This window comes from Pleurodeles waltl, chromosome 7 (genome assembly GCF_031143425.1).
Source record: "Pleurodeles waltl isolate 20211129_DDA chromosome 7, aPleWal1.hap1.20221129, whole genome shotgun sequence".
Classification (NCBI taxonomy): Eukaryota; Metazoa; Chordata; class Amphibia; order Caudata; family Salamandridae; genus Pleurodeles; species Pleurodeles waltl.
Window position 1 is genome coordinate 614,505,597 of NC_090446.1, and position 20,775 is coordinate 614,526,371.

A 20,775-nucleotide genomic window follows, 5' to 3' on the forward strand; every position below is an offset into this window, starting at 1 on the left:
TATCTTGTGCCCATTTTGGAAATACAAAGGTTTTATTGATAGCTATTTTTCACTCTTTATATTTCAGCAAATTAATTGCTGTATACCCGGTATAGAATAAAAACCCACTGCAGGGTGCAGCTGATTTATTGGCTCTGGGTACCTAGGGTTCTTGATGAACCTACAAGCCCTATATATCCCCGCAACCAGAAGAGTCCAGCAGACGTAACGGTATATTGCTTTAAAAAAATCTGACATTGCAGGAAAAAGTTACAGAGTAAAACGTAGAGAAAAATTGCTGTTTTTTCCACCTCAATTTCAATATTTTTTTTTTCCAGTTGTTATTTTCTGTAGGAAACCCTTGTAGGATCTACACAAATTACCCCTTGCTGAATTCAGAATTCTGTCTACTTTTCTAAAATGTTTAGGTTTCTGGGATCCAGCATTGGTTTCACACCCATTTCTGTCACTGACTGGAAGGAGGCTGAAAGCACAAAAAAATCATAAAAATGGGGTATGTCCCAGTAAAATGCCAACATTGTGTTGAAAAATTTGGTTTTCTGATTCAAGTCTGCCTGTACCTGAAAGCTGGGAAGCTGGTGATTTCAGCACCGCAAACCCTTTGTTGATTCCACTTTCAGGGGAAAAACCACAAGCCTTCTTCTGCAGCCCCTTTTTCCCATTTTTTTGAAAAACAAAAACAAAATTTTCACTGTATTTTGGCTAATTTCTTGGCCTCCTTCAGGGGAACCCACAAAGTCTGGGTACCTCTAGAATCCCTAGGATGTTGGGAAAAAAGGACGCAAACTTGGCGTGGGTAGCTTATGTGGACAAAAAGTTGAGGTCCTAAGCGAGAACTATTCCAAATAGGCAAAAAAAAAAGGCCTGGCAGCGAAGGGGTTAAGTTGAGGTAGTTCTTCCGACTTTGTTAGGGTCAGGCAAAACAGGCACCATGCAAAGTGAACACAACAATTAAAGAATAGGACCTGACTAAGAAATGGCCACCACTCGCGACAAATCCCCGCCCCTACTTGTCGTCATAGGTTTGACGTCTCGCGGTACAGGATGCTGGTATGGATAGGCTGCGCCACCCTGCAGTTTTTGTTATAAGAGTACAACGACGCGGAGCGATCGTGGATTTTGTTAATACGCGCACGTCTCTCTCCGCCATTTTCTGTGACAGTTGTTGCCGTTTATCGGATCATGGGCATCCCCTACGTGCCCGGGGCTTGGCTGAGCAGCGACCGTTTCCGGGGTTCCTGGAAACCGAGGAGCGGGTGCTAAAATAGGAGGAGCAGGTGAGGGTGGTGTTGTTTACTATGCAGCCGAGTAAGGTTATAGATGCCTTTGTAGTTTGTGCGATGCGTTGTCTGAGACTGAGCTCGGCCTTTAAAAGCGAGGAGTCGAGCTTCGGCTCCGCTGTATAAAAGCTGAAGATGTGAGGTCCGCCATTACGAAAGAGGGGTCAGCCTTTGGGCTTTATTAGATTCGGAAGCGGACCTTTTATCTGGGCTTGTAAGTGTGTGGCTTGTTGAAGAGGAAAGGATTAGAGAGGTGCATTGTGTAGAGTAGGTATGATGGGTAGTTTAATTGACGTCAGCTACTCATTGCCTAATTCTGTGTTGTATCGTCGTTTGTTTTTTTTCTTCTAGAGCGTTAAGAAAAACCTGCACAGAATGGACAGCTGGTGACCTCGCTTAAGCCACCATGTTCATTTTTTTATAACTCACTGGCTCCAGTATATTAAACGCAACGGCGACGTCACTTCTGTGTCTTCAGCCAGCTTGTAAGTGTACTGGTGACATTTGCGTGGTTTTGAAATGTTCTGTCTTTGTGTCTGGATAAAGACTGAAAATGGGGAGGGTGGGGGGTGAAAATGTTACATTTGTAGTTTATTCGATGTCTCTTAGCCCAAAGTTAATAACCTCTTTTTTTGTGTTTTCCTTCTTCATGTGACGTTTTCACGATAGACTGCTTTTCTAGAATACAGACAGCATGTTCCCTTCTAACATCTCGCAGGAACCTACATCTTAAAACAGCGGTCGCCTTCTTTTCTCCCAGAATCGTTGGTGAGTGAACTGTCATTCATTTTGGCCTTAGATGTCAGTTTGTTTTGCATAGTTAACGGCAGTGCATTTCGTGCTGGCAGTTCCGTTTGGTAGGCTTGCCAAATCGGCTTGGCGTGCCTCGTCGCTTGTACAAATCTAATAGCTTGTGTTGTATTTTTACTTGTAAACTGTGTGTTTAGACTGATTGCATAAAAAAAAAAAAAAAACATTTTCTCTCGGATGGCAGGTAACTCGTTTTCTGATATTCCGGAGAGGCCCTGGATCTTTGCGTTATCATGACATCACGGCAACCTGACATTCCTGGTAAATTCTATTATCCGCAATTTAGGTTCCATTCCACTTTTCCCTCTCCGTTTTGATGTGGTGGTTCCTGTTCTTTATCCACCTGGTCTCCTTTCTTGTTTCCCAGTTAAGCGGCCCTAAAACAAAGAAATCGTTTTCATTAACCACTCCCCCCCCCCAAAACAATCTTCCCCTATCTGGCTAAAATATATATATATATATATATATATATATATATATATATATATATATATATATATACATTTTTTTTTTTCTTTCATTTATTTACAAGTCTGGCATGCGTTCAGATTGTTTCCCACCAAATCGCTGTAGTTTGATTTATATGCTAACCTGGCGTGTTTAGGTAAGATGTTTATGCGTACTTTAGCTTTTGACGTTTCTTTTTAAAGTGCTGATACGCTTCAAAGAAATCTAGGAGTTTGGATTTTTTGGCCTTTAAAATGACCAAGTTAGAAGTCTGCCTTGCTCCATCCTCTTCCATAGTGGAGTGCGGTCCTCGCTCTGACTGGACAGCAGAGGATGCTTTGATTTAAATGGCCACGTCATAAGAAGGAGATTTTGCTGCGGTCTTTGTATTTATATACAAGGCGTGTGGTTTTAATCTGTGCTGACTGTTTTAACTAGTTCCCATTATCTAATGTGTAAGCGGGAGTTCTTGACACATTTTTGTGTGCGTATTATTCATTTTTCAAATTCAGTAATGTACAGCTTATGTTTTAGACTGTTTACATGTTGCAGGTCACTGAAGGTTATAATGCTGCCCTTAGCTTCTGTAATTGTAGGTTTGGTGCCATTGCTGCCTCTAGTTTCTCTGCTTGTTGTATACATTTTTTTTTTTTTTGTACCTTCACTTCTGCATTTTTAGGTCTGTGGTCGTATCCACCCACCTTATTTGTGCTTTTTACCTATCTTCTGTTTGAACTTGGAGCTCCATGCTGTATTTATGCTTTATGACCATGGGGCTCTCTGTTCTCAGCTATTGAACACGGCACAGGGGGCCTTCTAGGCAAGATGTCCCTGCCTCTGGGAATGCAGCGCCGGGCATTCAGTTACGATGATGCCCTGGATGACACTGCTCCGATGACTCCTCCTCCTCCTTCAGACATGTGCGCTAGTAACCTCTGGAAGCAGCCGGTCATTCCGGAGCGCAAGTACAAGATGCTCTCTAAGGTATGCCCATTGCCTTTTTGGAAAGGCAGCGTATCGTTTCAGGCGGCCCGGCTTCCCAAATACTCCACATAATCGCCTACAAATAAGTTAAGCTTTTACGATCATGGCATGACTCTCTTTTGTGCACTACCTTTGTGAGCTACGTGAAGCAAAGTGAGTTTGGGGGAGGTGCCAACAAGTGTTTTGTTTTCTCTCAAGCATCCGCGGACTTCCCACAGGATAATCATAGATGTTTTCGGTTACCTGGGAAATGTGATGCAGGTTGTGTGAACCCGAACTGATCGTAACAAGTGCTTCTTTGGCGTATAGACATGCCCTATGTTTCATTGCCCCTCATGAAGTTTTGACTGTATCATCGTTGTATTTAGCTGTTTTGAAAACCTGTCTTTCTCGTTCTTTAGCATCCAATCTCACTTTTTTGTGTAGAAGAGGCGAATTAATTTGCTTCAGTCTTAGTTTATTTTTTTTATTTATCCCCCTGCCCTCTCCCCTAAAGACTGATTTTTGCTGACGTACAGTACCCCTTAACTCTTAAATTTCTACCGTCTTTTCGCACTGAGGATGTAATAGCAATCCTGAATCCTCAAAGCTGCTTTTAGAGTTGAAGCTTGTTTTGTTATCGAGGTAATGGTTTCTTCTTCTGTCCTTTAAATTGCACCTCCTCCAGATTGAGGAAGGAGACTCTAGTGCCCCGACTTCTGTAACCCCATCTTCTACGGAGTATGCCGGCAAGGTTCCTGTGGTGAAGGCCAAGGCCACCTCCGTTATCATGAACTCCCTCATGACAAGTAAGCTCGTCACTTACATTTTGTGGGGAGTGTGAAGGGTTCTTTACCTTGCCCGTTGTTGTACTTCAGAGCACATTGAATTTAAACTGTATTTGTTCTCTGAATAATATGAATAAAGTTCCAGACCCCGTAGAGAGACTTTGGTTGCGTTTTCGTTGGTCATTGATCCACCCTGGTCGAGTGTTAGGTGGGTGGGAAGGTTTATAACTGACATGAAAGAAGTATAGGCCGACTTGCTGCTATCACCACCTATTTATTTGCCAGTATGTCCTTTGTGTGTATAAAGTAGCGCTTGTCTGGTTAAATGAAGCCAAGGAGGGACACTTGTTTAGCTTGATGTAAGTATTTAATGTGGAGATGTTTTAGTGTACCCGGTCTTTATTTTATATATTTGCATCTCGGGTACGTGCAGTGGTACCTATCGGTGGACAGCGGTTTCCATTAAAAAAAAAAAAAAAAGGCAGTTTCTCGCTGTTTAGGGCAGATAGGCTTTGTTTAGTTGGGCTGAAATCTGCAAGGGGATAAATGGTGAAAAGTGGATTCGTAAATATTCTCTTATGCACTGTAGTTAGCATTTCATTCAATGATGAATATCCATTTAAAGTTGGTAAGTTGACCAGGGTGAGTTATTAAATAAAAAAAAAAAAAATAAATAAAAAAAACGTGAAGTGAAATGAATGAATGGTTACCATATTTACACATCAGTTGTAACCCTGTGACTCCAACTATACATTGAGAGCAGTAAAACCATGTTCAAGAAAGTATGCTATAACTGTCACTGTACTACTAAGGCAAGTGCTTATCTTTTGTGCTGTTTTATTTATTATTTTAAAGCATTTGTTAGTCTGTGACGCGTGGCACGGTGACCCACACTTTCAGTGTCTGTATACCTATGCCAACGTGTGCCACATTTAATGACCACTGTCCTTCATTTAATCATTACCGATTGGATTAAGAGGTGTCAGCCTACCCTGTCCCTCAAATAATAGCATGGTTTGTATTATGTGGGATGCTAATGTAGATGGTACTTTATGCAGCCTGCCGCTTTGCTACGCGTTTTAGGGTAATGTGTCATAAGAGTTCTGGCTTCTAGGCGGTCCCTATCCCTCACCCCTTTGTTCTTGTTTTATTGTTTTGGCTTGTACGAATGTATTCTCCTTTCCAGAACAGACCCAGGAGAGCATTCAGCGTTTTGAGCAGCAGGCAGGTCTGAGGGACGCTGGATACACCCCGCACAAGGGCCTGACTGCGGAGGAGACCAAATATCATCGTGTGGCAGAGGCCCTGCATGTAAGGCACCTGGCTGTAGTTGTACACTTCTGAAGTTTGTGTGTTACTACGTACAACATACACCAATGGCATGGGCTTATGTGGTGTGGGCTGGTGTATACTACAATGTACTTTTGTTTTGTAGGTAATCCCAAAGTGTTGGTGTGTTCAACTGTGGCATTTTAGGCAGCATTAAAAATCTGTCCTACTGACCTACCTCTGTGCAGCCTCAGTGCAATTGCAGGATGAAGACGCTCCAAATTTGGATGTTTGTGAATGCCTCTGAAAGTACTCGTGTGGTTTCCAATTATTTTTATTTGTTTTGTTTTGCAATGCGTCTCAAGCACTCATCTTCAAGCCTGACCATGTTCTGCAGCCTTGCTGTGGCAGTTAATGCTTTCTAGAAGCTAACATCACTTACTGTAATGGCTGAACTAGTTTTGGCTTACTAGCTGCCCCCTAAACTGACAAGCATTGCCAAAGGCATTATATCTTACCTATGCAATTAGCTTTGTCAATGCGTTAAGCTATGTTGTCAACTAGCGAGGCTTATGTTCAACATGGCTAAAAGTTAGTGGCAAAGTGTTGTAAAGTTGGGTGACATAGTGGTTTAGTGTCGGGGAGTTGCATAGAAAGGAGTAAAATGTCAAGGAGTGGTGTGGCGCAGAGTATTCATGGTATGGTAGTGCACTGCCATTAGAGACAACACATTTTCAATTTAAATACCCATTACATTTGCACAGACATCCGGTTTCGCTGATAAAACTATACAGTGCACAAACAGTGTATCGAAACAACATGACCTAGTCTATTGGTTTGTTTTGAGTGAATTAAATATTTGTTTAAAGTACACGTCAGAATTACAAAAAATTGCTTCATTTGTGCCTTCCCTGTTATGAAATATTTTCACACTTCATTTATAGACATTTAAATGTTGTTGTGTGCTAGAAACACATTACACAGCCATTCTCCAGTACTTAGCATGACTCTTGCATAAATCCTCTCACATTGAAGTCAGAGAAGAAAAAGTAAGCTACAAGTTCCCTTGGAAGACCGAGCCTGGCATTTGACCTCTCTTTAAATGAACAGCAGATGTCATAAGAACAATTTCGAAGCCTGTTTATAGTAAGTGAGCACTTGTGTAAGAATACAGTAAAACGGCCATGCACCATGGATGGGACAAAGGTATACCGGACAGCTTAAAACAAATAAAGCCAGCAAACAGAAAGCAAGCTATTGTGAGTTATAAACCACAGGGCCAATGGTAAGCAACAGGCAGCATGCATTCTTGTGTCCACTTTCAGAATGCCTCCCAAGAAGTCTTTGTCAACCAGATGGCTGTGCTGTCTGGGAGGCTTCGACCTAGAAAGGAGCATGCACTCTGAACGGACGTGGAACCAGAAGTCTTCTAGTTTACACATTCTATTTTTTTGAATCTCTTTATTTAACAATCTTTCACTTTGGTATTGCATATCAGCGTGAAACCTAATCAGGGCCACTGGAATTATACGATTCTGTTGCCATGGCTTTTTTTTTTGCACAGTTATGGATTTGCTTTATAATCTGCAGTTTTTAAAAAAAAATGGGTTTCTAACTCAAACACGCCTCAAAGTTACTAAAGTGGCAACGTGTTTGTGTGCAGTGGAAGGACCTTGGCAAAGGTTAACTGGTTGTTTTTTCAGTTACTTATTTCTGTATTTAAACTGTAAACGTTGCACTTGTATAGCACACTACTCACCCGTTAGGATCTCAAGGCACTGTACGCATACCGCTATGGCACCCCTCCTAGCATTTCCCTGTGAGGTGCCCACTCCTGGGCACCCCCCGGGTCAAGCCAGGTAACCAAGCACTGCTGGGGCCGTTGTGGAGATTAAGCAAGCTATTGCCCAGAGTTAGAGTGGGACCCATTAATTAGATTAGGCACCAAGGCGAGAATTACCTGGTCTAAGGTAATTGAGCCCAAGACCTGCCAAGGCGGGACTTGAACCCTGGTCCTGAGCCAGATCTCTGCTTCAAAGTCTGCCGCTCTAACCATTGTGCCACACTTCTCTATTTCATTGTTGACTTATGCTGCTTAATTTCTTTTTTTGCTGCATAATTTTGTAAACTCTGCCACATAATTTGGTGCTCCCCTGCTGCATAATTCCAGTGGCCCTGTGCATAATAAACTTACATCCAATGACAATGCTATTTCCCATGTTTTAGTGCATGTGATTGGCATTGGCCGTCCCTTTTTGGTCTCTTTTTGTCTCTTAGCTGTAAGCTTTCCTGGCATATCTGGTATTGATCATGGGCACTCCTTGCATAAAATACATTGGCTTTCACTCTGGTACCTAGACGAGCAGTTGCAAGCTTAGTGTTGAGTCCTTTGTTACTAGCCACACACTGTTTTAGGTATCGTGTGAATGAACCACTGTGATGGTGGAAAGAAATGCCACAACTTGGCTGTGAGCAGCCTTGCCAGCTTTTGGCGTAAGATCTTTGTTTTACGCATACCTAATTGTGTCACTACTGGCTGTGTTGCATCTCTGTCCTAGTACTGATTTTTAAATATTTGTAAATTCCTGTGGAATTTTTTTTTTTTTGGTCGGTCATGGGCAAAGATTAGTTATTCATCATTTTATGTCCTTTCTTTTTCTCTTTCTTTCTTCGAACACTTTCTCACAATGATATCTTGATCTGTTTTTATCCTTTGAGCAGACGTTGAAGATGCAGACTGGAGACAACAGCAAAGAAGAGAAGCAGAGCTCTTCTGCCCAGTCCACACCAAGCAGCACTCCCCAGTCATCACCCAAGCAAGCACGCAGGTACTTCTAGGCCATGTGTTTTTTTTTTTTTTTTTTTTCTTTTATTCGTAAGCACGCAGGCACTTCCATTCACGTACACCGCCTGCATACTGATAAATGTACACGTCTGATTTTCTACAGCGTCAAGACTCTTATATTGTTAGCATGGGCAGTAGCTTTGCCCACTGACATTCCTGCTCTGATTATGGCTCAAGTGAAATGTTTGAAATGGTCGTGGCTGCCTCTTGGGTGTCTCATTCCTTATGAAAGAAAACTAAATAAATTCTACACCACTGTAAAGTTATACCACCTAGCTTAACTACGACCACACTCGTCTTGTTTTGGAGCACTTCGCAGCTCCTGCCTGTAAGGGTGCTGATTCTAGACGCACAAAGAAGAAATGCCTTCAGTCTTTCATATAACCGAAGATTCTAGACAAATCTGCACCTCGGGCCCCCGACTCTTTGCCTGCAACAATTCCAGTAAAGCTAGTTATTCCTAACTCTACTCTGGCTCCCTCTGGCCGACCCTTACTTAGCCAGGCAGCTCACTTAAGAGTAAGTCTAGAACTGCCTTGTTTCCGGTAGTCTGCTTATTACTAGTCAGAGTTAATCTGCAGGTGTGGTTTGTTTACAAGTCGAAGTATTCACAGCATGATGACACAACGCGCAGCCATTTTGCATACTTTGCTGTTTATCTAAAAGGTGGCCTCTGAGTAAACCATATTTATATTTGTGACCACTGCAATGATTTTGTAGCTCTCTAGTCCTAAAGGTGAGCGAAATACATCTGAAACACCGCTTGCACTAGAAGCCCCCACTTATACAAATATTTGTTATGTTATCCAACCACTAGTCCTGGATTCCATTGAATGTCAGTGCATACATTCAGAGAAACTGCACACATTGAACATTAGTGCTTTTTTGTTGATACTGTTCTCTAGGCAAAAAAGTTGTGCAATAAGTTTAGGGAACACTTGCCATTAATTACTGACTAGAGTACAAAGTGGAAAGTGAGAGGCAGTTTAAAGGGAATGAAGAAAAAAATGATGAACTAATTGCTGCCAGCTAGATGAAAGTTTAAAGCACTGATCATTTATGAATCGGAAATTGAATAAAACACAATATTTTGCCAGCTGATAGTATTGAAGGCTGCAAGTGTAAGGTTAATCTCTTATGCTCATGTGTCTTACGTTTTGCTAACCTCTACTCTTATGAATATGCCTCGTTAGAAGTGCCTTTAGTTCCTTAATGTTGGGTGAGGGAAATATATAACTTCTTGTGTTCACTTTGACCCTATTAGACAAACCTTTTTCAAGTGAACAAATTTGTTGCATGCTTAATGGCTTTATCCATAGGTTCTACCTCCCAGCTTCCCATATCACTTGTAGTCCCACAGTCTAAGTAGTACTTCAATTCCTTTCTTATCATAGATATAAATTGTATTAATTCGTGCTACGTTAAGAACTGTGTTTGCGAGTTTACATTTGGGGCATCCCCAAACAAAGAATTGGCAGTGTATCTCAAATACAGTTTTGTTTTTGCCTGCCAGTGATTGTTTTTTGGGTCGAGCATGCGCTTGCGAGACGCTGTAGTAGTTAAAGGGCTCGGAGCCCCGTCCTTGTCACGTCAGTGTCTTTCATTGGTTTATGGGCTTGCCTTTTAAAATCTGCTTGCTTTCATTAGTGGAAGGCATGCATACGTCATGCCTTATCCGGTGGTTAGCCCTCCTCGAGCACAGCGACCAATTACGGAAAACATACAAGGCTCGCTGTTTTCAGTCCGGTTTGTGGACTACTTTTTCTCTTTTTCACAGGGTGATCTCGCTGGGCAGAAGTCGAGCGCTTTGCATGACATCGACCCTGTTACACAGTTAATTGCACTTTTGCCGATAGGTTTCACTACGAGTGAACTGTAGCTGTGCGACCCGGTGCATTGCAAATGCTTGTTTTCATATGTACTGCTCTTCAAAATGACGCATGAAGCTATTGGCATATGTTGGTGCTGCAGAAGACCCCATAGAGGTTTTTTGTTTGCAGAAAGATCTGCTTAGGACTTCGAATTAGTTATTGTACAAAATGAAGTGTCAGTTCCATAAGAAAATTCATAATTGATCAAATTATTCTTAGACATTATTCAAAAGCTTCCAAGGCTTCAGCGTGGTGGACTGATGTATATAATACTGAGACATTTAAGGTGCAAAACCATATGTTCGATGGCATATGTTGCTGCAGATACACATGTTTGGCACAGTCCGCTGCCTGGTGTTGGGCTCGGAGTATTAGAAGTCTTTTTTGGTCACGGGACCGAAGGACTCCTCCCTCTTCGGCTCCATTGCGCATGGGCGTCAACTCCATCTTAGATTGTTTTTTTCCGCTGTCGGGTTTGGACGTATTCCTTTTCGCTCCGTGTTTCGGTTCGGAAAGTTAGTCAGAATCTCGGAAGAAAGCGTCGGTATTGTTCCGTTCGGTATCGGGATAGTTAGGTACATCGACACCGATCATCGGAAGACTTTGGGGTAGCTTCGATTCCCCCATCGGGGCCTGGTCGGCCCGACCGCGTGCGAGATCGAAGCCGATGGAACGGACCCCGTTCCGTTTCTGCCCAAAATGTCACAGTAAGTATCCTTATACAGATCAGCACTTGGTCTGTAACTTGTGCTTGTCCCCCGAGCACAAGGAGGATACCTGTGAGGCCTGTCGAGCCTTCCGGTCCAGAAAAACACTCCGGGACCGAAGAGCCAGGCGTCTACAAATGGCGTCCACGCCGACAAAACAACGTTTCGACGACGAAGAGGAAACATTCTCGGTTCCGGACTCAGAATCCGGAGACTCCGACGTCGAACAACAGCAACAAACTGTGAGTAAGACTTCAAAGTAAAACCACCGAGAAAACGAAAGCCCAGGGGACGCCACTGCCAACAGGCCATGGCTCGACCCGTCGAAGGCGCCGAAAAAGGGCACGCCCATAGCGAAGACACCCGACTCCGGTCGAGGGACCGCCATGGAGCAACCTCGGAGCCGAGATAGCGGCTCCGAGAGACAAAAACAAGATACCGGCACCGAAAAACATCGGCACCGAGAATCCATGCCGAAAGGAACAAAAATTCTGTCGGTGCCGAAACCGAAAAAAGATTCTCTCTCGGCGCCGAAACATTCCACACCTTCATCCTACACAGAGGAACAAGGAATAAGTGGCCAGATGCACAGATTTGGACAAGAGCTCCAAAGTGTAGAATCAGACTACACACAAAAGAGACTGTACATCCAGCAAGACACAGGGAAGATATCAACCCTTCCCCCAATAATGAGGAAAAGAAGAATCGGTCTCCTCAAGGATGACGCACAACCACAAGCCAAAGTGGTTAAAAAAGTCACGCCTCCGCCCTCTCCACCACAACAGGCATCGCCGGCACAAACACCGCCACAAATGCACTCACCAGCGCAAACTACCATAAGTCAAGATAATCAGGATCAAGACGCTTGGGACCTATACGACACCCCAGTGCCGGACAATGATCCAGATTCATACCCCACAAAGCCGTCACCGCCAGAGGACAGTACCTCATACTCACAACTGGTGGCTAGGGCTGCAGAATTCCACAATGTCCAACTGCATTCCGATCCTATAGAGGATGATTTTCTATTTAACACCCTCTCTGCTACACATAGCCAATATCAATGTCTCCCAATGCTACCAGGGATGTTACGGCACGCAAAACAAATTTTTGAAGAGCCCGTAAAATCAAGAGCCATCACCCCAAGGGTGGATAAAAAATACAAACCACCACCCACAGATCCAGTGTTTATTACTTCGCAGTTACCACCTGACTCCGTAGTAGTAGGGGCAGCTCGCAAAAGAGCAAATTCCCATACATCTGGCGACGCCCCACCTCCGGACAAAGAAAGCAGAAAATTTGATGCGGCAGGAAAAAGAGTAGCATCACAGGCAGCCAACCAGTGGCGCATCGCAAATTCTCAAGCGCTGCTGGCCAGATCTGACCGCGCTCACTGGGATGAGATGCAACTTCTCGTAGACCATCTTCCCCAAGAATACCAAAAAAGGGCGCAGCAAATAGTGGAAGAGGGACAAACGATCTCAAACAATCAAATCCGCTCTTCACTGGACGCAGCCGATACTGCAGCGAGAACAGTCAACACTGCTGTCACCATAAGGAGACACGCTTGGCTCCGCACTTCAGGCTTCAAACCTGAAATCCAGCAGGCTGTCCTTAATATGCCCTTCAACGAAAAACAACTTTTTGGCCCTGAAGTGGACACAGCCATTGAAAAACTTAAAAAGGACACAGACACGGCCAAGGCCATGGGCGCACTCTACTCCCCGCAGAGCAGAGGCTCTTTTAGAAAAACTCCATTTAGAGGGGGGTTTCGTGGCCAACCCACAGACACCACCAGCCAACAAACAAGAACCACACCATATCAGGGTTCCTTCCAAAGGGGAGGTTTCAGGGGATATAGAGGGGGTCAATTCCCAAGGAGTAGGGGAAGATTCCAGACTCCAAAAACACCTCCACCTAAACAGTGACTTTCAAGTCACGCATCCCCTTCACTCAACACCAGTGGGGGGGAAGACTAAGCCAATTCTACCAATCTTGGCAACAGATTACAACAGACAATTGGGTATTAGCAATAATCCAACATGGCTATTGCATAGAATTCCACAAATTCCCACCAAACATCCCTCCCAAAACACGCAAAATGTCACCACAACATTTAGAACTTTTAGGACTAGAAGTTCAAGCACTACTGCAAAAGGATGCAATAGAGTTAGTACCAGTACAACAACAAAACACAGGAGTTTACTCCCTGTACTTTCTAATTCCAAAAAAAGACAAAACATTAAGACCAATATTAGATCTCAGGACACTAAATACCTACATCATATCGGACCATTTTCACATGGTCACACTACAAGACATCATTCCACTGCTCAAACAGCAAGATTACATGACCACATTAGACCTAAAGGATGCGTACTTTCATATACCAATACACCCTTCTCACAGAAAGTACCTAAGGTTCGTATTCAAAGGAATACATTACCAATTCAAAGTGTTGCCATTCGGAATAACAACTGCACCAAGAGTGTTCACAAAATGTCTAGCAGTAGTAGCAGCACACATCAGGAGACAACAGATACATGTGTTCCCTTACCTAGACGATTGGCTAATCAAAACCAACACAGTAAAAAAATGCGCAAACGACACCACATGTGTCATACAAACCCTTCACAAACTGGGGTTTTCCATCAACTATACAAAATCACACCTAGAACCGTGTCAGACACAACAATATCTAGGAGCAACCATCAACACATCAAAGGGAATTGCCACTCCAAGTCCACAAAGAGTGCAGGCATTCCACAAGGTAATAAGTGCTATGTTTCCAAACCAAAAGATACAAGCAAAATTTGTGCTAAAACTTCTAGGCATGATGTCATCATGCATAGCCATTGTCCCAAACGCAAGACTACACATGCGACCCTTACAACAGTGCCTAGCATCACAGTGGTCACAGGCACAGGGTCAACTTCAAGATCTGGTGTTGGTAGACCGCCAAACATACCTCTCGCTTCTATGGTGGAACAGCAAAAATTTAAACAAAGGGCGGACATTTCAGGACCCAGTGCCTCAATACGTTATAACAACAGATGCTTCCATGACAGGGTGGGGAGCACACCTCAATCACCACAGCATTCAAGGACAATGGGATATACACCAAACAAAATGTCATATCAATTACCTAGAACTGTTAGCAGTATTTCTAGCGTTAAAAGCCTTTCAACCCATAATAACACACAAATACATTCTTGTCAAAACAGACAACATGACAACAATGTATTATTTAAACAAACAAGGAGGAACACACTCAACACAATTGTGCCTCCTAACACAAAAAATATGGCAGTGGGCGATTCACAACAACATTCGCCTAATAGCACAATTTATTCCAGGAATACAAAACCAACTAGCAGACAACCTTTCGCGAGACCACCAACAAGTCCACGAATGGGAAATTCACCCCCAAGTTCTGAACAAGTACTTTCAAATTTGGGGAACACCCCAAATAGATCTGTTCGCAACAAAAGAAAACTCAAAATGCCAAAACTTCGCATCCAGGTACCCACACCGCGAATCACAAGGCAATGCTCTATGGATGAGTTGGTCAGGGATATTTGCATACGCTTTTCCCCCTCTCCCTCTCCTTCCATATCTAGTAAACAAGTTGAGTCAAAACCAACTCAAACTCATACTGATAGCACCCACATGGGCAAGACAACCTTGGTATACAACTCTACTAGACCTTTCACTAGTACCGCATGTCAAACTACCCAACAGACCAGATCTGTTAACACAACACAAACAACAGATCAGGCATCCAAACCCAGCATCATTGAATCTGGCAATTTGGCTCCTGAAATCCTAGAATTCGGACACTTAGACCTCACACAAGAATGCATGGAGGTCATAAAACAAGCTAGAAAATCTTCCACTAGACACTGCTATGCATCTAAGTGGAAAAGATTTGTTTACTACTGCCATACCAATCAAATACAACCATTACATGCCTCTACAAAAGACCTAGTAGGATACTTACTACATTTGCAAAAAGCAAATCTCGCTTTTTCATCTATAAAAATACACCTCGCAGCAATATCTGCTTACTTACAAACTACTCATTCATCGTCTCTATTTAGAATACCAGTTATTAAAGCATTCATGGAAGGGCTAAAAAGAATTATACCACCAAGAACACCACCAGTTCCTTCATGGAATCTTAACATCGTCTTAACAAGACTCATGGGTCCACCTTTCGAACCCATGCATTCCTGTGAACTGCAATATCTAACCTGGAAAGTCTCATTTCTCATTGCAATCACATCCCTCAGAAGGGTAAGTGAAATACAGGCATTTACCATACAAGAACCATTTATTCAAATACACAACAATAAAATAGTTCTAAGAACAAATCCAAAATTTCTGCCAAAAGTAATCTCACCATTCCATTTAAATCAAACAGTAGAATTGCCAGTGTTCTTCCCACAACCAAATTCCGTGGCTGAAAGGGCACTACATACATTAGACATCAAAAGAGCACTAATGTACTACATTGACAGAACAAAGCTAATCAGGAAAACAAAACAACTGTTCATAGCTTTTCAAAAACCACACATAGGAAATCCCATCTCTAAACAAGGCATTGCTAGATGGATAGTCAGATGTATTCAAACATGCTATCTTAAAGCCAAAAGAGAATTGCCTATTACACCAAAGGCACACTCAACCAGAAAGAAAGGTGCTACAATGGCCTTTCTAGGAAACATTCCTATGAGCGAAATATGTAAGGCTGCAACCTGGTCTACGCCTCATACGTTTACTAAACACTACTGTGTAGACGTACTAAATGCACAACAAGCTACAGTGGGCCAAGCTGTACTAAGAACATTATTCCAAACTACTTCAACTCCTACAGGCTAAACCACCGCTTTTAGGGGAGGTAACTGCTTTATAGTCTATGCCAAACATGTGTATCTGCAGCAACATATGCCATCGAACTGAAAATGTCACTTACCCAGTGTACATCTGTTCGTGGCATTAGTCGCTGCAGATTCACATGTACCCTCCCACCTCCCCGGGAAGCCTGTAGCCGTTTAGAAGTAGATCATAAATCTTAAACATTTGTACATTTGTAAATAATTATTATAAACTCTTAACGTACATACATATTCACTCCATTGCATGGGCACTATTTATAGCAAACAACTCCATCCTCACCCTCTGCGGGGAAAACAATCTAAGATGGAGTCGACGCCCATGCGCAATGGAGCCGAAGAGGGAGGAGTCCTTCGGTCCCGTGACCAAAAAAGACTTCTTCGAAGAAAAACAACTTGTAATACTCCGAGCCCAACACCAGGCAGCGGACTGTGCCAAACATGTGAATCTGCAGCGACTAATGCCACGAACAGATGTACACTGGGTAAGAGACATTTTCATTCGCTGGTCTTCGCATATTTCGCCATGTTTATTCCTTCAAAAATCTGGTTTTAACATAACTTTGCTTCCATGATAAATTCTTCTAAGTATCTATCCATCTATTTTCGAAGTGGTTCTTGAATTCCTTCTGTGTAGAAATGATTGGTCCTGCAGGAGACTTTCATGTCCTTACGACTCTTGGGTAATAAAACACTTGCACTTATGATAGTTTTTAGTAAGAAATTGTATTGTCTTTCTTCAGTGATATGGTTGTTCAAGAATTTGATTCAGTATATTGATAAATCATTGTGTGGGGTTACTTTCCAAAGGGGTTTATATATCTGGATTTTCTGTGTGGTCCTTAATTTGTCATAGAAGGCAAGCCTCCGTTCAGTAGTGCTTCTGTCTAACTGCTTGTGCATGAATAGCACACTTCAACCACTGTTAATTTCCTTTTCTTGCAGGGGCTGGTTTAGCCAGGGATCCATTCCCTCTCTTCCTGGCACGGAGTTTAGTTCGGTTGACTCAACAGGTGCCTCTGACAAATGGAGTCTATTTGGACCACGAACTGTCCAGAAATCTACTACAGACCCAGGTAATGTTCCTCTGTTGACTCAAGAGGTGGTTCGCTGAAAATGTGCAGATGCTTTCCGTGACCCTATGTTTTAGATGTGCCAGTCTTACTGGTGGGTTCCGTTGACTGTTATTGTCATGTGTATTTGCAACTTCACTGAGAAGGTGGGAAAGTTTGAAAAGCTTGGCTATGGAGACTACACATCTGACAACATAAATTGTTAATGAATTGCTGAACTACAGCTGGTTTGCCAGGGCGCACAGAGCGTAGTACACAATTCTCAGTTTCCGGTCGAGGGCTGTTATGGTGGAGTAGTAGTAGTCTCCCTAACTACTATGTGATGTACACTGGGTTTCGGAGGCTGGAATATGTTTGGAGGGCTGCAAGCAGGTGCTCAGTCTTGTGTGTTTTGTATATCATCAGAAAAAGAAATAAGTATAGTATAGTTCATGGGGGTACTGGCAGCACCAATTGCCCCTTGTGATACTTGTTCCTCTGTGCACCTTTGACCCTTTACCCAACCGAAGCTGTGGATCTCGTCACATCTGTGCTCGTTCTTCTGGGTCTAGACCCCGAAGATGGCATGGATAGGGCTGACTGCAGAAGAGCTCCTAAATCACTTAGTGACCACATTTCAGTGGCTGGTGGGGATAAGTTATCTATAACGTTATTATGCAATCTTGTTCTTAATAATACAGGAAAAAAAACAGTTAACTTTTATCAATCTGTAACCATCTGAATCTATTGTGGATTATTTAAGATGCCTGCTTATACGGTAAAATAAAGAATAGAGCCTGGATTATGACAAAATACGTTCTGTAAATAATCTAAATTTAAGTTAATTTAAAGTCTCTATCAGGGATTTAGTTTGTAGTTGAATAACTCGTAAAGTTGATTTGTGTACCAACGTTTTATTTCTTATTTGCGTGCACATCTTAATTTGATTTACTGAATAAACTTTATTTGTCAATTCTTTGGCTAAGTATTGTAAATCAAACGTGAAATCAACTTATTTTATAACTCGGTGACCAGAAACTGTTAAGTTTCCTTCAAATAGACTCCTGCACTATTCCCTTTAGTGCGATTGTTTTTACTTTTGCAAAAGTGATTCTAATGCAAGCTATTTAGTGTTGTAATGTGTGAATAGCCTTTTCCCAAAGCTGACGCATGCCTTTTCGTGCTTTTGTAACCTTGTCATTCACTTGTGTGATCTATTGACCTGAAAGAACTTCTCTCTCCCACAGGAGGGTTCACTGTTCAGCCCTACAAAGGTGCTCAGAAGCCCACCCCTATGGAGTTGATGCGCGCCCAGACCAACCGGTTGTCAGATGACCCACGCACACTCAAACCACCCAAGATGGATCTTCCTCAGGTGGAGGGCAAGACACTGGTTTCTCGCACTCACAACCTTAAGCCTCGTGATATGAATATCCTGACGCCCACTGGCTTCTAATGCCCCTAGATTCCTCCCAACTGGTAGCTCGAGGCCATCAAACTTCTTCACTGAAGTGAAAGGTGTGCTATAGTATTGCTTCTTACATCTGGACTGCATGTCCTGCGAAAGTGCCTAGTAAAGGTTTGTTACTTTCCTAACCAGACTTGAATTATTTGGTATCCTCTTCTTCCACATGTGAACACTTTTAAAATATGGTGGTTCGCTGTCAGAAGAAGAAGCCATTAATGCTGACCAACTTAAAATGGTTTAATCTTTAATTTACCCTTCTTTACCTCCTTCTTTAGGGCATGTCGTAGGACATCGATCGTTGGCCAATTAATTTAATTTATATGAATCTTTTTTACATTTAAAGAGGACTGCTAGCATTTTTGTAGTATTTAAAGTGCAGGATTTATATGTACAGTTTACCTGGAATGTCTAGAAGGCAACAGTGTTGCCAGCCACTCTATATTCACTTTGTTGAATGGGGGGGTGTTGCAGGGTGATGACCTGACGTTCTGCCGTAAAGTGCTGGTGCAAGTAAGGGTATTTTGGCCAGTGTGGACTGGTTGCTTCTCCAGCATGGTATTAGAGTTACAGCTTGGATAAAAAAGGAGATTGCAGTTGCAAGTGACACACCCGGCACATGTTAAGTGTAGTGTGTGTGTTTTTTGTTGTTGTTTTTTTTCCCCTGCAGTCTCACTCTTGTAATATAGCCGAATGGCACACTCCTTTGAGACTGTACAATAATGGGCGCATCCATCAAATTACCTCTTTCAGCTCTTACTGTTCTTTCTTGCGCAAGAATTTAGCCCACTGCTATTATGGCAGTGAACCTAACGAGAACATGTTGTTCAGACTTTAGCTGAAGCTTTTATGTTAAAAGTGGTCATATTTCACTGTCTCTGACTCTGATTCCCGTATAGAACCGGGCACTTGGAAGACTGCTGAGCAAATGAGAACACTCCTCCCCTGCCACGACCAATCCGGACTGCTGAAAATTGTATTCAGAATCTTTTAAGCAGCAGTTGAACTGTCTGAAATAACTTGTATGATTTTATTTGTGTCACAAGTTTGTGCCTTTTTTGTTGAAGAATAAACTATCCATGAACAAGGTTAAACAATGTTAATTTTATTCTGTTGTTGATCCTTTCGCATTCTGGACAACCTGTACTTCAGATTAGCTCAGTGCCAATTGTGGTTTCGCTCTGTTTATAGACCTGTGAACCAGCATATGTAACGACCTCTGGGGTATGCCAATGACACTGGGTCCAATCTCTAAACCTGGGTCCATATTACCATAAGGGCGCATTTTCCGTGTTTGTGCCACAGCGTACCTTAAAACATGTGCTTTACTGCAAATTTGGAAAGTGCACCCTATTATGGTGAATGCACTGCCTTCTGAGCCGCTGTGAATTTTTTTTTGTTTCAATATTTCCCGATGGCTTTGTTTAATTTTTTTGTAATACTACCTGAATAACATGAAGTTGTATTTCGAGACTCCCGAGTCGTTCCTTCACCACGCACATTTTTCTGGCATCGGGAATAAAACATATTAAAAAATTCTAACCACAAACTGTTCTGGTAGATGTTTTAGCATTCCATTCCACACCCTTTGATTCAGTCTATAATTTTGGAAGAGCAGTCTAAATTCAAGCTGCCCTATTACTAAACTGTTACATTGAAGAACAATCCGCACATCCATTAATACAATAGTGGGTAAATGGCTCTAACCCTGGCTTGTCTGTTTTTGACGGTATAACCTTTCATGATGCTCGTATATTTTGTCAACAGCCATCCAAACGTTTTTCAAATCCTGAATGTAATGCTGCTGCAAGCAAAACTCTTTAGGGAAAATTGTATTACACTTGACACCTGAATAGCCGATGTTTGGGGTCATCGTTCTGCCCACATGTGTACTTAGCACTTCAGATGTATTTGATGGGATGGCCTGTAAAGGTTCGGAGTCTGTGCCTTTTAACTCCATAGCCCTTTAGTTATGGTGGGTGCAAAAAAAAAAAAAAATTATATTGGTCTTTACTGGTTGGCTTGAATTGATTCCAGATTACGACAGTCTACTTGTATCTAAGTGGGTAATATAAAGGATGAGGCTTTTTGTGCGTTACCCCAATAAGTCTAATTTCTTCAACCCTTTAATTTTTTTGGTGCAGCGTGCATGCGCTGCTCTCGACATTCTGTAATCTACTCTGGGGGGCTTTACCATGCCCAGCTCGAACCTATCACTTTCATTCAATCCTTGGCCTGCCTTTTCAAAATTCCCTTGATTTCTTAGGTAATGATTTACATTTGTCCCGCCTTGAGGCTGTTTTATTACTGCCTCAGAGACTGACCCTGTTACATGGATTATTGCACTATCTGCCATACTTCATAGTGTAGCGCATTACTTTAG

At 42.5% G+C, this 20,775-nt stretch overlaps 1 protein-coding gene across 5 annotated transcripts; it reads left to right on the plus strand.

Annotated features, from left to right (window-relative positions):
* The first annotated feature begins 919 nt into the window (after positions 1 to 919).
* Positions 920 to 19,500, plus strand: KIAA1191 (KIAA1191 ortholog). Of its 5 annotated transcripts, XR_011205576.1 has the most exons (11): positions 1,073 to 1,277; positions 1,632 to 1,765; positions 1,950 to 2,048; positions 2,275 to 2,351; positions 3,328 to 3,521; positions 4,189 to 4,309; positions 5,475 to 5,599; positions 8,279 to 8,385; positions 16,821 to 16,951; positions 18,175 to 18,445; positions 19,292 to 19,500. XR_011205576.1 is itself a non-coding variant. In XM_069244581.1 (10 exons), the coding sequence occupies exons 4-10, from the start codon at positions 2,324 to 2,326 to the stop codon at positions 18,381 to 18,383; spliced, it is 915 nt and encodes a 304-aa protein (XP_069100682.1). In that variant the 5' UTR covers positions 920 to 1,277; positions 1,632 to 1,765; positions 1,950 to 2,048; positions 2,275 to 2,323; the 3' UTR covers positions 18,384 to 19,500. The 5 variants fall into 5 exon arrangements, 4 of the variants coding, with proteins under 4 accessions (XP_069100682.1, XP_069100685.1, XP_069100683.1 ...); XM_069244581.1 differs by having other exon boundaries at positions 920 to 1,277; positions 18,175 to 19,500; XM_069244582.1 differs by lacking the exon at positions 1,073 to 1,277 and adding an exon at positions 1,292 to 1,494 and having other exon boundaries at positions 18,175 to 19,500.
* Positions 19,501 to 20,775: the final 1,275 nt, after the last annotated feature.

Coding starts and splice junctions, on each gene's coding strand:
- KIAA1191 (XM_069244581.1), top strand. CDS start 2,324: ATGACATCACGGCAACCTGACATTCCTG. Junction 5,600..8,278: donor GTGTGGCAGAGGCCCTGCAT/GTAAGGCACCTG, acceptor TCCTTTGAGCAG/ACGTTGAAGATGCAGACTGG. Junction 8,386..16,820: donor TCACCCAAGCAAGCACGCAG/GTACTTCTAGGC, acceptor CTTTTCTTGCAG/GGGCTGGTTTAGCCAGGGAT.